The 17578-nt window shown below is 35.9% G+C and overlaps 1 protein-coding gene and 1 pseudogene across 1 annotated transcript in view; both read left to right on the forward strand.

The window, feature by feature from the left end:
* LOC141507470 (NACHT, LRR and PYD domains-containing protein 12-like) overlaps positions 1 to 17578 on the forward strand; it is a 107523-nt gene that overhangs the window by 31176 nt on the left and 58769 nt on the right. The window contains exons 7-9 of the mRNA XM_074215149.1: positions 1547 to 1705; positions 2151 to 2279; positions 17295 to 17474. Of these exons, the coding sequence (XP_074071250.1) occupies positions 1547 to 1705; positions 2151 to 2279; positions 17295 to 17474 (468 nt within the window). The remainder of the gene's footprint in view (positions 1 to 1546; positions 1706 to 2150; positions 2280 to 17294; positions 17475 to 17578) is intronic.
* On the forward strand, positions 8651 to 9187 carry LOC141508593 (large ribosomal subunit protein eL20 pseudogene; annotated as a pseudogene).

The raw sequence follows: 17578 nt of genomic DNA on the forward strand, positions 1-17578 counted from the left end.
TTAAATGTCCAGATTCTTTGACCCATCTATAGATATACTACTACAGGATTATACTTCAAAAAGATCATAGAAAAAGAAAAGAGATCTATATATCCAAAAATATTTTATCAGATTTTTTGTAATAACTAAAACCTGGAAATTCAAATGTTCTTCAATTGGAAAATGACTGAATAAATAGTAATATATGAAACTCATGGTATTATGTTGTGACAAAATGAATGATAAAATGCACAGTATCAGAGGTAATTGGGAAGGGCTTTATGAACTAACAGAAAGTAAAGAAAGCAAAACTCGGAGAACAATTTATATAATAATGACCTTATAAGGGAAAAACAGCTGAATCGTGAGTTCAAGAGAATGAAGATGAAATATGCCCCTCTCATCTCCAGTGGAGAAGTGATTAACTTAAAATGTGAAAATAAATATTTTGGGATATAGCCAATGGGATTATGTGAATAACATGAATATACCACATTTTGTCAGGATATACAACTATGTTTTGAGGGCAATATTGGGATGAGAGTTGCATTTTTCTTTGTTTAATTGGGTGGGGGCTACTGGGCATGGTGGAAGGAACAGCTAAGTAGATATTCATCTCTTGGAAAGAATAGGTAAAGAAATTTTCACATGTGTACATAAAGGAATATCAATTCATAAATGAAATGATGACTATAAAGACTACATAGCCATAGGGAAAAAATTGACTGAATTAAAGCCAAGTGAGTAAAGAAATTGAGTAAACACAAGAAAACAATGTATGATTAACTTAAACAATGTAAATGGAAAGAAAAAGAAAAATCAAAACTAAATGCTATGATTATTAAAATGATCAATTATTGTCCCAAATAAGAGATGTAAGAGTGTACCTTTCTCTATTCATTGTGGAGAAGGGAACAGAAATGTTCTTTTTCCTCTCTTTTTTATTCTTTGTTTTAAGGAAATGACTCTAGGAGTGAAAGATGGGGATGTAAGATGTAAGTGTGTGTATGTGTGTGTGTGTGTGTGTGTGTGTAAATATATATGAAATGTTTTCAAAATACAAATAATGATATATAGAAATTTAATATAAATTGTGTAATTTATATTAGACATACTATAATATATAATTTATATATATATATATAAATAATATATTATATAATCACTGGCGTAGTGATACAGTGGTAAAATGTTAAAGACATTCAGTGTTCTTGCCAAGAAACTGGAAGTGAAATTAATTCATCTCTCCCTCTCCAAATTAATTTTCCTAATAATTCCTCATCAGCATCAACTTGTTTCTCATGTTCTTCCCCTTCATATATCATGTAGTTGACTCAGTGTAGCATAGTTCATAAGGATTACAATGAGGAGAATTGCCTGGTAGATTAGAATATTAGGAAGGACCAGCTTTTAAGGACAATGAACTTTTTAGGATGGAATGGGGCTGTCAGAGGATAGTGGCAATAAAAGAATGTTGATTCTGATCTTCTTTCAAGAGAATGAAGATAGAAGTAAATCCTGGACAAAGAAATGATTCATTTAACCTGTGGTTATATGTCTCCTACAGGCTGGAAAACACTAAGGGAACTAATTCAAGTGTTCAGAGTCTTTTCTCTATTTCCACTTTGAAAAATCTGTACTTGGGTCATATTATGTTTGAAGCTGATGACATGAGGCTGCCATGGGAGAACTTGGAACAAACGAATTGTCAGCTACAAACATTAAGGTGAGTCCCCATAAACATCCTCTCTTCAGAATTTCTGGAGAATTAAAGACATAAGGTTAAAGTCAGAAGGAAGCAGAACACTGTAGGGGGTGACTGCAAGCTGCCTCACAGAAACTGGGGAAGACATTATCTATTTTTATTGTTCTAGAATCCTTCTCTTCACCAAGGGTCAGTTTATTCAGAGGATATCTCATTGAAATTTCTATGACCTTCTTTTGATCCAGCCCCATGAATTGATGGAAGTTCTCCCCCAATGTTGTCTTCCCTTATGTTTCTTGTGCTAAAGGACTTTAGCTTTAGTGAGAGGATGAGTTACACTGATAGGAAAGAATGGGAAAGATTCACTATACAGTCAATAAATATTATTGAAAAGGTCCCTTTTCATGCAGGAAGGGTCTCCTTACTCCTTCCCCCAACTTTCCACCTTTGAAATCTGTAAAATCAGTGCGTCCTCAGCCCACTGTCTTCAAAGACCCAAACTAGATTTGGGTCACTGCCACAAGGAGGAGAGTGGAGGCAGAGCCGTCATCATCATTGTTACTGTAGCTCTTCTCTCAGTGGAAGAGTCGGTGGAGTGAGAGAGTTGTTGAGGCACCATGGCACTGTCCCCAGCATGATAAAAGGCAGGAATGGAAAGGTCAGGGAAGACTTGGTAATCTCCTTTGGTTAGAATGGAGGGAATGATTAAACCAGGTTGAAATAGAGAAGGACTATTTCCTCCACCACTGTGGATCCTATTCCTCAATTGTTTTTTGACTAGTATACTATACCACCAAGTTGGCTTATATGGAGTTTATTATCCACAAACACACACAGACACAAATAAACACACAAATCCATTCAGAGATACTTTTTACACAATGTTAAACCATCTTGTATTTAAGCAGTGGATATTTTTGAACCCTATTTATTAATTCATTCTTGGTTTTTGCTTGGAATCCCAGTGAAGTTTCCTGGCTTCTTATTTGAAGAATAGTTGAATGTTGAGACATTTGTCCCTCTCCAGTTCTGTGGTAATTTTCCCTTTCTTTTATGTCATGTTTAAATTTACCAACAAACTGATTTGATTACAAACAAATATTCATTTGATATGTTGGGGTTCTCCTCATCAGGGAGCTACCTATATTAGTTCAACCAAAAGTCCAACTCTTATTTGTCTCTATTCCCCATCCCTAAATCAAATATAGTGATATAGCAAAATCTGAGTGTGGCGATATTTGTAGTTTATTAGGTAGGAGAACTTTTCAAGGTATTGAATGGAATTAGATTTACTGAGTGTGGTGATTCTAAATGATCTTTGAGGACTTCTGGCCAAGATGGCGGAGAGAAGACAGGCACAATTCTAAAGTCTCCTGATCTTTCCCCATCTATCGTATGAAATAAACTTCTTAACAGAAATCTGACCCACAAAACCCAGAAAGAAAAGCTAGGAGAAAGAACATCTACCTCAGGATTTGTCTCCCCCAGAAGCACTGGATGAATTCAGGCAGGTGAGACTGGGCTCAGAGGTAGGCTCAGCCCCAGATCAGTCAAATTAGCATCTGAAGTGGAGCCGGGCGTCTGAGGGCCCAAGAGCTGGACCTGTTGGATCAGCAGTGAGGCTAGACAGCAGGGGCTTGAGTCAACTAGGGAGCAGAGGCACTGGTGTTGGTGCTGTCCCCCAGGAGCTTGCGAACAGGGCTGGGGGAGAGTTCCGGTTCAGGACAGCTGTGGACACCATTCCTGGGCTCATCTGGTCTGAGGAACTCTGAGCCCATGCCTCCATTACAACTCAGACCTCTTCCTGGAACAAACAAATGCAGACTACTTCTGCCTCAGGCCCAGGTGTGTGAGCAGAAGAACCAGCCCAGCTGACAAATAACCTCAGGCCAAGGTAAAAAGCACCAAAGATTGAAGGCAAAAGAATTCAATAGTTCCAACTCCTCCCTTCAAGCAAAGGGAGAAGGCCTCAATCAAGGTCATAGACACTCCAGAGAAAGCAAGCAACACCTCCTACTGGCCAGCCAGAGAAATTGCAAACAGTGAGTAAAGCCTCTAGTGATCCCAAGCCCCTGTGAACCAGCCCCTCCCCAACTCAAAGTCTTAGCAAAATGAAGAAAGGTAAGCGGAAAGGTGGATCCATAGAAAAATTCTTGGAAGGAAAAGACACTAACTCAGAAAGACCAAGAACCTAGGTGGAGAAAACGATCTGGTCTTCAGCACAGAAAGACTTCCTTGAAGAAATAAGGAAGGAGCTTAAAAATCAACTGGAAAATTTGGGAGAGACAATTAATACCTTGAAATAAGGAAGGAGCTTAAAAATCAACTGGAAAATTTGGGAGAGACAATTAATACCTTACAACAAGAAAAAAAATCCTTAGAAAGTACAATTAGACAAATACAAAAGGAGGATAAATCTCTCAGATCCTCAACTGGACAAATACAAAAGGAGAATAAATCTCTCAGATCCTCAATTGGGCAAATGCAAAAAGAAAATAATTCTCTCAAAACCTCAATTGGCCAAATGGAAAGCTCTTTCAAAAGTAGAATTGACCAATTGGAAAAGAAGTTGCAAAAGGTTAATGAAGAAAACTCCTACCCCCCAAAAAAAGAATGGAGTCTGCAGAAACAAATGATTCCATGAGACAGCAAGAGCCAGTTAAACAAAATCAAAAAATAGAAAAAAATAGAAGAAAATGTAAAATACCTCATCAACAAAACCACTGACCTTGAGAATAGATCAAGGAGGGGCAACCTGGGAATTATAGGACTTGTGAAAACATTGAAGAGAAAAAAAGCCTGGACTTAATATTACAGGATCTAGTGATGGAAAACTGCCCTGATATCATGGAACCAGAGGGCAAAGTACTTGTTGAAAGAATACATAGATCCCCTCCAGAAAAAGATACTAAAATGAAAATACCAAGGAATGTTGTGGCCAAATTCCAGAATTATCAGATAAAAGAGAAAATCCTGCAAGCAGCCAGGAAGAAACAATTTAAATATCAAGGAGCCACAGTAAGAATCACACAGGACCTGGCTACAGCAACATTAAGGAATTGAAGGGCCTGGAACAAGATATTCGAAGAGCAAGGGAGCTTGGAATGAAGCCAAGAATCTACTTTTCCACAAAGCTGAGCCTTCTCTTCCAGGGAAAAAGATGGACATTTAATGAAATGAAAGAATTCCAAAAATCCTGATGAAAAAGCCAGAGCTAAACAGAAAATTTGGACATCAAACAGGAGGTTCAAGAGACAGATGAAAAGGTTTAAAAGGGGGGGGGGCGGTAAAAGGGAAAAAACTGCTATCCAATAAGTTGAAACTGGCTATATCCCAGCATGGGGGAAAAAAGATACTCATAAATCTTGAGAATTGTAACTCTAACAGAGAGAATATACCTAGCCAGAAATGATGGACATTCATGACCTATCCATGAGACTGCTATCTAAAGGGATGTAACTGGCTTTAACCCCACTTGGGAGAAAGACTCTAATAACTCTCAAGAATTTTTAACTCTATTAGATAGAATATACTGAACTAGAAGTGACAGACACTCAGAATTTTCTATGACTCAGATAGAATGATCTAAAAAAACAATACCTCCTTAAAAAGGGGGGGCAGGAAAGAGATGGGAGGAGGGAGGGGATTGAATGGGGTAAATCTCATTACACTAAGATGTACAAAAAACCTGTGGTAATAGAGGGGAAGAAGGGAGCAGATGAGAAACACCTGAATCTTCTTCTCATCAGACTTGGCTTAAAGTCAACCTACACATACTCAGTTAACTTATAAAACATCTAACCTTTCAAGTATTAAAAGGGGAAAAGGGGAGGGGGGACAGAGAAAGGGAAGGGGAGTGGGGGAAAAAGGGGAACGAACAAAAGGAAGGAAAGGGAAAAGGGAAAAAGGGAAAGGGGAAAGAAAGGGGAGGGGGTGATAAAGGAGGGCAAACAAGCTGAAGGGGGTGATATTCAGAAAGAAAATACTGGGGAATATGGATAAGGGGGGGAAGGGGGAAAAATACAAATAAAGGGAAGATAGCACATAGGGCAATAAAGAATTGGTAATCATAACTTTGAAACTGAATGGGATGAACTCTCCCTTAAAACGTAAGCAAATAGCAGAATTGATTAAAAACCAGAATCCTACAATATGCTGCTTACAAGAAACTCATTTGAAGCAGAGAGATACATATAGAGTAAAGGTAAAAGGTTGGAGCAAAATATATTTTGCTTCAGCTGAAGCAAAAAAAGCAGGGGTAGCAATCCTTATCTCAGACAAAGCAGCTACAAAAATAGATAGCATTAAAAGAGATAAGGAAGGAAACTTTATCCTCCTAAAAGGCACCATAGACAATAAAGTTATTTCAATATATATATATATATATATAATAATATATATATATATATATATATATATATATATATATATATATATATATATGCACCCAGTGGGACAGCACCCAAACTCTTAGAGGAGAAGCTGAAAGAACTACAGGAAGACATAGACAGCAAAACTCTACTAGTGGGAGACCTCAACCTCCCACTCTCAGATCTAGATAAATCGAATCATAAAATAAACAAGAAAGAAGTTAAGGAGGTAAATAGATTGTTAGAAAAATTAGATATGGTACACTTATGGAGGAAACTGAACAGGGATAGAAAGGAATATATCTTTTGCTCTGCAGTACATGGAACTTATACAAAATTCGACCATGTACTAGGACATAAAAACCTAATGATCAACTGCAGAAAGGTAGAAATAGTAAATACATCTTTCTCAGATCACAATGCAATAAAAGTCATATGCAATATTGGGCCAAGGAGATATAGACACAAAACCATTTGGAAACTGAATAACCTCATTTTAAAAAATGAGTGGACCAAAAAAAATTGTTGAAAGAATTAACCATTTTATCCTAGATAATGATAATAATGAAACGACACACCAAAACCTATGGGATTCATTCAAAATGACTCTGAGGGGATATATGATAGCTTTAAATGCTTACATGAATAAATTGGAGAAAGAGGAAATCAGTGAACTAAAAATGCAACTAAAAAAATTAGAGAAAGAACAAATCAAAAATCTCCAAATACCAAATTAGAAATTCTAAAAATTAAAAGAGAAATTAATAAAATCAAAGGCAACAAAAACTATTGAATTAATAAATAAAACCAAAAGTTGGTATTATGAAAAAACCAATAAGATTGACAAACCTCTGGTCAATTTGATTAAAAGAAAGAAGAAAATCAAATTGCTAGTATCATAAATAAAAAAGGTGAACTCACCAACAATGAGGAGGAAATTAAAGTGATGATTCAAAATTATTTTGCCCAACTCTATGCCAATAAATTTGATAATCTAAGTGAAATGGATGAATATTTACAAAAATATAAATTGCCCAGGTTAAATGAAGAAGAGATTAAATACCTAAACAACCCTATCTCAGGAAAAGAAATTCAACAAGCCATCATTGAAATCCCTAAGTAAAAATCTCCAGGGCCTGATGGATTCACAAGTGAATTCTACCAAACATTTAAGGAACAATTGGTTCCAATTCTATATAAACTCTTTGGAAAAATAGGGAAAGATGGAACTCTGCCTAAATCTTTCTATGAAACCAATATGGTGCTGTTACCTAAACGAGGAAGAGTTAAAACAGAGAAAGAAAATTATAGACCTATTTCCCTGATGAATATAGATGCAAAAATCTTAAATAAAATCTTAGCAAAATGATTACAAGTTATCACTAGGATAATACATCATGATCAAGTAGGATTTATTCCTGGAATGCAAGGTTGGTTCAATATTAGGAAAACTTAGTATACTCAATTATATCAACAACAAACCTATCAGAAATCATATGATCATATCCATAGATGCTGAAAAAGCTTTTGTCAAAATATAGCACCCATTCCTACTAAAAACACTAGAGAGTGTAGGAATAAATGGACTATTCCTTAATATAATTAGCAGTATCTATCTGAAACTATCAACAAGCATTATATTCAATGGGGAGAGGCTAGAGGCATTCCCAATAAGATCATAGTGAAACAAGGGTGCCCATTATCACCACTACTATGCAATATTGTATTAGAGGGGCAGCTAGGTGGTGCAGTGGATAAAGCACTGGCCCTGGAGTCAGGAGTACCTGGGTCCAAATCCAGTCTCAGAAACTTAATAATTACCTAGCTGTGTGGCCTTGGGCAAGCCACTTAACCCCATTTGCCTTGCAAAAACCTAAAAAAAAATATGTTGTATTAGAAATGTTACCTTCAGCAATTAGAGAAGAAAAAGAAATTGAAGGAATTAGAATTGGAAAGGAAGAGACAAAACTCTCACTCTTTGCAGATGACATGATGGTCTACCTAGAGAATCCCAACAAATCATCCAAAAAACTACTGGAAACAATTAGCAATTTTAGCAAAGTTGCAGGTTATAAAATAAACCCTCATAAATCCTCAACGTTTCTATATATTTCTAGCAAGATATAGCAGGAAGAGCTAGAAAGAGAAATCCCATTCAAAGTAACCTCAGGCAATATAAAATACTTGGGAGTGTATTTGCCAAGACAGACTCAGAATCTTTGAAAACAATTATGAAACACTTCTCACTCAAATTAAATCAGATTTAAATAACTGGGCAAATATCAACTGTTCATGGATAGGTAGAGCTAATATAATAAAAAGGACAATTCTACCAAAACTAAACTATCTGTTTAGTGTCCTACCAATTAAAATTCCAAAAAATTACTTTAATGAGTTAGAAAAAATTTTAAGTAAATTCACATGGAGAAATAAAAAGTCAAGAATTGCCAGGAGCTTAATGAAAAAAAAAGTGCAAAAGAAGGGGGCTTAGCCCTACCTGATCTAAAATTATATTATAAAGCATGAGTCATCAGAACTGTTTGGTATTGGCTAAGAAATAGAGTGGTGGCCTTCCTTTTGCAGGTTGGCAGGGAGTGAGGCGGCAGCACCATGAAGGCCTCAGGCACCCTGAGAGAGTACAAGGTAGTTGGAAGATGCCTGCCTACTCCCAAGAGTCCAGTGCCGTCTCTTTATCATATGCGGATCTCCTAACCATGTAGTAGCAAAGTCCTGATTCTGGTACTTTGTGTCCCAGCTGAAAAAGATGTAGTCTTCTGGAGAGATCATATACTGCGGACAGGTCTTTGAAAAGTCCCCTCTTAGGGTGAAAAATTTTGGCATCTGGCTGCATTACGATTCCAGGAGTGGAACCCACAACATGTACAGGGAGTACAGAGACCTGACCACTGCTGGTGCTGTCACTCAGTGCTACCTAGATATGGGGGCCCATCACCGTGCCCGAGCCCACTCCATCTAGATCATGAAAGTGGAAGAAATTCCTGCCAGCAAGTGCCACCGACCAGCAGTCAAGCAATTTCACGACTCCAAAATCAAGTTCCCTCTTCCCCACAGAGTTCTGCGTTGCCAGCACAAACCACGCTTTACTACCAAGAGGCCCAACATATTCTTCTAAGTGTAGAGGCAAGGAGGCACAAGTTTTATTTTATCTGTTTAAATAAATTTCCTATTTGGAAACCCCCCCCCCCCAAAAAAAAAGAAATAGAGTGGTGGACCAGAGGAATAGACTAGGTGTAAAAGCAGGAGATGATTATAGTAATCTGCTGTTTGATAAACCCAAAGAATCCAGCCATTGGGATAAAAACTCCCTCTTTGATAAAAACTGCTGGGATAATTGGAAGTTAGTATGGAAGGAACTTAGATTAGACCAACACCTCACACCCTTTACCAAGATAAGATCCAAACGGTTACAGGACTTAGACATAAAAAAAAATACTATAAGCAAATTAGAAGATCAAGGACTAGTTTACCTGTCAGATCTATGGAAAGGGGAGCAGTTTACGACTAAGGAAGAGTTGGAGAACATCACCAAAAACCAATTAGATGATTTTGATTACATTAAATTAAAATTAAATTAATTAAAAAGCTTTTGCACAGATAAAACCACTGTAACCAAGATCAAAAGAAATGTAGTAAATTGGGAAACAATCTTTACAACTAATGATTCTGACAAAGGACTCATTTCTAAAATATACAGAAAACTGAGTCATATTTTTAAAACAAAAAGCCATTCCCCAATTGACAAATGGTCAAAGGATATGCAAAGACAATTTACAGATGAGGAAATCAAAGCAATCCATAGCCATATGAAAAAATGCTCTAAATCATTAATTATTAGAGAAATGCAAATTAAAGCTTCTCTGAGGTACCACCTCACACCTCTCAAATTGGACAATATGACCAGAAAGGATAATGATCATTGTTGGAAGGGTTGTGGGAAATCTGGGACACTATTACACTGTTGCTGGAGCTGTGAACTCATCCAACCCTTCTGGAGAGCTATTTGGAACTATGCCCAAAGGGCAACAAATATGTACATAGCCTTTGACCCAGCAATACCACTACTGGGTCTATATCCTGAAGAGATGATGAAAAAGGGTAAAAACATCACTTATACAAAAATATTTATAGCAGCCCTGTTTGTGGTAGCAAAGAATTGGAAATCAAGTAAATGTCCTTCAAATGGGGAATGGCTTAGCAAACTGTGGTATGTATGTCACGGAACACTATTGTCTGTTAGAAATCAGGAGGGAGAGGATTTCAGGGAAGCCTGGAGGGATTTGCATGAACTGAGGCTGAGTGAGATGAGCAGAAACAGAGAAACACTGTATACCCTAACAGCAACATGGGAGTGATGATCAACCTTGAAGGACTCGCTCATTCCATCAGTGCAACAATCGTGAACAATTTTCGGCTGTCTGCAAAGGAGAGTGCCATCTGTATCCAGATAAGGAGCTGTGGAGTTGAACAAAGTTCAAGGACTATTCCCTTTAATTTAGAAAAAACAGATATCTTATTGTCTGATCTTGTTACCTCTTAGACTTCTTGTCTCTTCTTTAAGAATATGATTTCTCTCTCATCACACCCAATTTGGATCGAGGTACAACATGGAAACAAACTAAAGACTGACAGATTGCTTTCTGTGGGGGTGGGGGTGAGGGAGGGAAGTAAGATATGGGGGGAATTGTAAAACTCAAATAATATCTTTAATAAAAATAAATTTTAAAAAATAAATGATAAATGATCTTTGAAAATGAGTTCTTCCCATTGACAAATAGGGACTGAATGAGTCCTGGAGAATGTCTTCTTTGATTTTCCAACTTTTTCAAAATAACTCATTCTGTAAGATTTCCTGATTATTATTTAGATATTTTCTCTCCATTCTTTAACAATGAGAGCCTGGAAAGCTTGGACTTTAGTGATTAGGGTTAAATGAAACTTCTGTGTGTTACCCACTTTTTTACTGAGCCATCTCTAACCTGTTCATGACAAAGAAGACCAGGGACAGTGCCATAAATTATATATTGGTTTGTTAATTATTTTCTGTGTAAGGAACTGATTTGCAAATCATGGGATTCCTCCTTCCTTGGAGCTCCACCTTGCTGTTGTGGAGCCAGATTTTTTATACATAATCATAAGTGAAAAGGTGGTTTGTAGAATAATCAGCTGTGAGATCTGAGAGATCTTTCCAGTAAAAGCCCACTATACAGGACAATACAATGATTGCATCACATGTGACCATCCAAGTTTGAGTCCTGGTGAAATAGCTGGGTTGATTGTATAGTTTGGAGTTAGACAGTACAGAGCAGAGCAGGACTCTTCCACTTCACATAATCCAGGCTTGTTCAATTCAGGGCAGGACCTGTCATGATTGAAGGATGACTCCTGTTACTTTGTTTTCACGTGGTTTCCCAAACCCAGAGCCTGTCAACAAAAAAGATCTCTAGAAACTAGCTATTACTAAATTCATTATACATATCATATTAATCAGTATAAAACCACAACTTTTGACAAGAGCAATGACTTGGCAAAATAGTTACTCAGTTAAGTGCCTATGAGCTTTCTTCAAGTTAAGTATCTTAGGTTTGGTGGTCATATGGGGAAGTAGAGCAAGAAAGAGCAGCACAAGTTTGGGGAAGGAGATTGGAAGCTCCCTTTGTAAGCAGATTTAGGAATCAAGTTTTTACATATTTTTATTGTTGTAGGAATGTGTTTCTGCTGAAAAACTGTCAAGAAAATGGTTACGGTATGTCTCAAATTATCTCTGAAAGGTCTAATCCTTTAGTTCTAGCACAGTCAACTAGATAACCATTTTTCTCTCTCATACCCATACTCTGTTTCATATTTTTAAAATTTTGCTGTATGTTCTGTCTATGTTAACGTGTTAAATTCTAGAGTGAGGAGGAAGAATAGGACTGAGGAGAAGAAGAACAAAGCTTAATGAGGAAATACTATGCCATTTTCAGTGAATAAATTCATCAAGGCAGAACCTACTTTATTCACTAGTTCTCTCTCACACCCAGAATCTGTTTCAAAAGTATTCATTTTTTTTAATGTTCTGTCTATGTTAAAGAGTTAAATTCTATAGTGACGAGGAGGATTAATAGTGCTGGGGGAGAGGAAGAACAAAGTTTAATGAAGAAAGACTATGCCATTTCAGTGAATAAATTCACCAAGGCAGAATCTGCTTTATTAGGCAGTTTGCAGTCACCCCTATAGGGTTGTTTTTCCTTTTGACTGAATAGGCTGGAGATGGAAAGTTCATGTTTCTTTCTTGAAGCTAAAACAGGGTGAGCAAGTGGACATAGACCTCAAAAGTCATCTATTCACAAATCTCCCTCATTAGGAATCCTCTTCTAACATCCCTCTAACATGATCATCTGCATGTATTGGGGAAGACCTCCTATGATGGAGAAGCCACTAGCTTGTCAGGTAGCTCATTTTGTGTTTGACCAGTTCATACAGCTGGAAAGTTTTTTTGTGACAAATAGTAATTCTGGCTTTCTTAAACACACCCACATACCAGTGTTTCATTTTCAAAGAAGTAGATCTCTTCCATGTAACTGATCTTCAATTATTTCAAGTTTTGGTCTTTTCTCCAACTTATATTTGTCATTGTCTTTGATCCTCTTGAATTCTTGTCCTGCTTTTCTGACATCCTCTTTCATCAAGCTGCTTCCTAGAAGAATGAAAGATCCATTTTCATTAAGAAAAGGGAGGAGAGAATCTTTTTGTACACTGCCTGGGTCAAGATACCAGACATCAGTTGTCTCGATCATAGACTTCATTGCTGCAATTTGTGTGTCATTTTTGTTTTTCTTTAACTTCTCCCCCCCCTACTAAATCCTCTCTTGAAATTGAAAAGAATATTAAATAAAACCAAATGACCCAGCATCAATATCTGTGTATGTAATATATACCTCCTTATACTTCTTAAGTCTTCCTAGGACAGCTTAGTGGCTCGATGGATAGAGCACTGAAGTCAGGAGGATGTGACTCATACATTTGACCCTTATTATCTGTGTGACCTTGAGAAAGTCACTTAACCCTGATTGCCCCACATCCAGGGCCATCTCCAGTTGTCCTGATCCATATCTCCTCACTGGACCCAGATGGCTCTGGGGAGAAAATGAGACTGACAGCCCAGCATCCCCTCACTCAAATCCAATTCATGTACTTGTCATGGCATCTTCTCCCTGGTGTGGTCTTCTATGAAAAACATAGTATCCTCTTTCTACTGAGAGAGACTAGTATTTTTCATCATTAGTTCTCAATTATTCAGATTTTCCTTTATATTTACTGTCAGCTTGACTGCCTGTCACACTATTGTAACATTGGGCAGTGTTTTGACTCTGATTCTTAACTGCATCACTTAAGAATTCTCCCCACATTTTTCTGAATTCTTTCTGTTGTTTCTTTTCAAAATTTTTTTATTCAATTTAAATTCAAAAGAAAAAAAGAAAAAAGAACATTTCCATGAACACAGAACATGAGAGAGAATTCAATGTAAAACAACAAATTCCCATTTCAAGGAAATCTACACAATAAATCTTAGGCATTTTTTCAGAGCAACCAGTTTTTCTTTGTTCCTTCAAATTTTCTTTCGTTCTCTGCTGTGAATTTATATTTTTCACTTCCTCCCTCACCCTTGCCCACATCCCAATGTATACATAAATATCTATATAAACATACATATCTCTAAACATATAAATGTAAGGACATAATTTTCATATTTCTATTTGTCAATTCTTTCTCTGAAAGTTGACAGAATCTTCCTTTATAGGTCCAATTCTTTTCATGTTTTTCTAAATTATTGACCTTATCATTTCTTTTATTACCATAGTATGCTCATAATCATAATCTAATTTAAGATTATCTATGACAGTTTTCCCCAATTTTCTGCTTGCTTTATAATCTTGGTTATATTGTTTTTATTCAAATATAGGTATTTTAATTTTAAAATAGTTGAAAATATCCAATTTACAATTCAACAGTGCTTTTGCGTTGCAATGTGATTTAATTTCTATACTGCTGAGTATCCTTTCTTTATCCCTTAGTTCCATTGAAATTCTTGATCTTTTGTTCTTTGAATGAATTTTATTCTTATTTTTTTCTAAATCAGTAAAATTTTTTAGTACTTTAATTCAGATGGCATTGAATGAATAGATTAGATAAAAATTGTCATTTTTATTGGCTTAAGGAACAATGAATATTTCTGAAATTATTTAAATCTGGTTTTTTTATAAAGGTGTTCCTGTAATTTCTGTGTCCATTTTAAATGGTCTACATTCGATAATATTGGTGACACATACTGTAGTTTTCATCTTTTTTCTTTTAATTAGATCTATTTTAGTTTTAAATTTGTCTGAAATGTAATGACCACTCCTGCCTTTTTTTGCCTAATATATTCTGCTGTAGTCCTTTATAAAAATCTCTGTCTCATTTTTATTATGTTTTCTGAAAGTAACATATTATTGAATTCAAATTCTTAATCCATGCTATCAATTTCCATTTGATGGGTAAATTCATCTCATTCACATTGTAAGGTAAAATTAATTTGTTCTGTATTTCTTTCTATACTATTTTCCCCACTATCCTTCTCATTCATTTTTAGCCTGTCCTTTATCATTCATCTAGTTTATTTCTACCTGCTATCTTACCCTCCTATTCCCTTTAACTTCATCTTAGGAGGACATCTACTTCAATTTTGTTTATTTCTGCTGCTGTACATTCATTCTGAGTGGATGTTTTGTCTTTTTATTAAAATGAAATTTGGAGAGGGTGGCTAGGTGGAGCAGTGGATAGAGCACCAGCCCTGGAGTCAGGAATACCTGAGTTAAAATGTGACCTATTATTACCTAGCTGTGTGGCCTTGGGCAAGCCACTTAACCCCATTTGCCTTGCAAAAAATACTAAAAAAAAATGAAATTTGGAGAGCCTAAAGTTTTCTGAACTACTCTTTCACCTTCCCAAAATCCTTTCCATAGTCATTGTTTCTTAGGTCATATTGCATAAGATTCACCTGCTACAGTTTGTTCAGTCATTTCATATTCACTGGTACTCATTTTTTTCTCAGTATTTTGATATAAAAAATTCCACATTAACATGCTTTCTTTCTGTCATCAAAATTCTTGCTCTATATACTCAGTAGTGGGAGATCATTAGGTCATATTTTAGGAGTTAATTGATCAAATTTCAATCCCTCCCCCCCCCCCCAGAGCAGCTAGACTAATAATTAATTATATGGGCATATCAAAGATGTATTTGTAATCCTAGCTGTCTTTATGTCTTCTAAAATTGACCATTTCCATTTTTTAACATCTTTGTCAATTTTCTCATGTAAGGTGAAGCCCAAGAATTGTTTCAGTTTGCATTTGTCCTAATAGTGATTTGGACAAATTTTTATTATTCTCTTGATTATTTGCTCCCCCTCCCCCCCCCCACCGAAAACAGCTCAACATTCATTGAGTAATGGTGAGATGTTTACAGTTTTCTAGCAGTTTCCTATCTTAGATTTTCTTTTGGATCAGACTTGATTCCATTGATATAGTGAATCCTTAGTGAAACCCCACCTCTGCCAATGCAGATGAATACCTTTTCTGCTGCTTTACATCTTAGACAGGGTCATGATAAGTTGGTTATCAGACAGAGTTGGCACAGAGTTTTCCTCAGGTGATGGCTTCTTTTCTCAACCTAGCTGGTCATGTTTTTTTTAATGTATCAAAATTTTGTTTATTTTTATCGAATTTTAATTAATCTGTTTCATCATATTATCTACAGACATTTCAGTACAATTGAATATGGTTTATCCAGATCTAATATAATAAGCTTATTGATGTCAATTACTCCAACAAATCCTTGGAATATCTTGGTTTTCAGTTCTAGTCCTCATTGCTTGATACTTCCCATCTGAAGTCCTTATGTCAGACCTTGTTGATTCTACTTTTTATGCTCTCATTGCCACCATCCTAGCATAGTTCATCTTTTACCTGGATTGTTGCAATTGACTGTTAATTGTTTTCTCTGTTCCAGGTCTTTTTCCTTTCCAGTCTATCTGAAATATTTTGTTATGTTGTCTCAGAATTAATTATTCTACCTTTCTCTTAATAGTAGGAATTAGTAGCAACCTTTTATAGAGGTTAATAAATGTATACATAGAGATAGATAGATATAGATATATAGATATGTAGTGAGAGAGAGAGGAAGGTTTCCAATTTCTCTTTTTGAGAAATATTTTTCCACCTCCTTTGACCACTTATTCACGGACAGTGATGTAAGTCAGATAATTCTGTTCCTTCCATATGTGTATCTGTGTGTATATGTATGTATGAATGTATGTTTATCTTGAATGTTACTCTCATATCAGAGATTTACTATCAAAAATAAAGCAAAACATTAAAACAATGTCTACTCTTCTTATCATATCATTTATTCTGGTCATGCAAAACTTTTCATTTTCATTAGCTATTTTCTCTTTTGTTATTTCCCCAAAGAATCCTCCCACTTTATAATTGTCAAAGGATCCTGATATGATTTTTTCTTTTAAAATATTCTTTAAATTGTAAACATTATACATTTTTAAAATATTGATTATTGAAGCCCCATATATATTTTGTGCAAATTATGGAATATATTGTAAATGTTGGTCCCAATCTAATTTTTTTCCAAAATGCTTTCCAGTTTTGCAAGCAATTTTATTTTTTTGGATATAGGGAACTCCTTTGTGAGTAATTTATGTTCTTGTGTCTATCGAAAACCAAGTCTTGAATTTAGTTGTTTTGATTACTTTTATTTAATCCATTGGTATATTGCATTTTTTAAAATTATCACTAAAATTTTTTTGATAATTCTTGCCCTTATAATTTGAGATCTAAAAATGCTGTTTTAAGGACAATAATTAATTTTTTATTTTACTTTTGCAAGGCAGTGGGGTTAAATGACTTGTCCAAGGTCACACCTAGGTAATTATTAATTGTCTGAGGCCAGATTTGAACTCAAGCCTTCCTGACTTGAGAGCTAGTGCTCTATCCACTGTGCCACCTGGTTGCCCTGAGACTAACCATTATTAAAGAAATTATATTCATATCATGGAAAAGGACATGCGAAAAGATGGTGATCATAAAATGGATGTGTTTTAGCATTCCTCTGAGAAATACAGTAAGTGAATTAGTCACAGAAAATTAAATTGATCACTTTTCTTTTGATTATGCTTTCTACTACAGGTTGTATAGTTGTACCTTTAACACCACATGTTCCCAGAATGTCTCCTCTGCTCTTAATGCCAAAGAAAGCCTGAAAAATCTGGATTTGAGTACATGTTGCTTTGAGGAGGAGGAGGAGGTAGATGCAAACCTTCTGGGTGAGATCTTGGAAAACCCAGACTGCAAGATAGAGACACTGAGGTGAGTTCCCACATGTTCTTTGCAGATATTCTGCTTGACATCAGGGACAGTAGTAAATGAAGAAGAATGAGCAACACAGATCATGGAATGAAGAGTGGAAACTG

Source organism: Macrotis lagotis, chromosome 1 (assembly GCF_037893015.1).
Source record: "Macrotis lagotis isolate mMagLag1 chromosome 1, bilby.v1.9.chrom.fasta, whole genome shotgun sequence".
In the NCBI taxonomy this organism is placed as follows: Eukaryota; Metazoa; Chordata; class Mammalia; order Peramelemorphia; family Peramelidae; genus Macrotis; species Macrotis lagotis.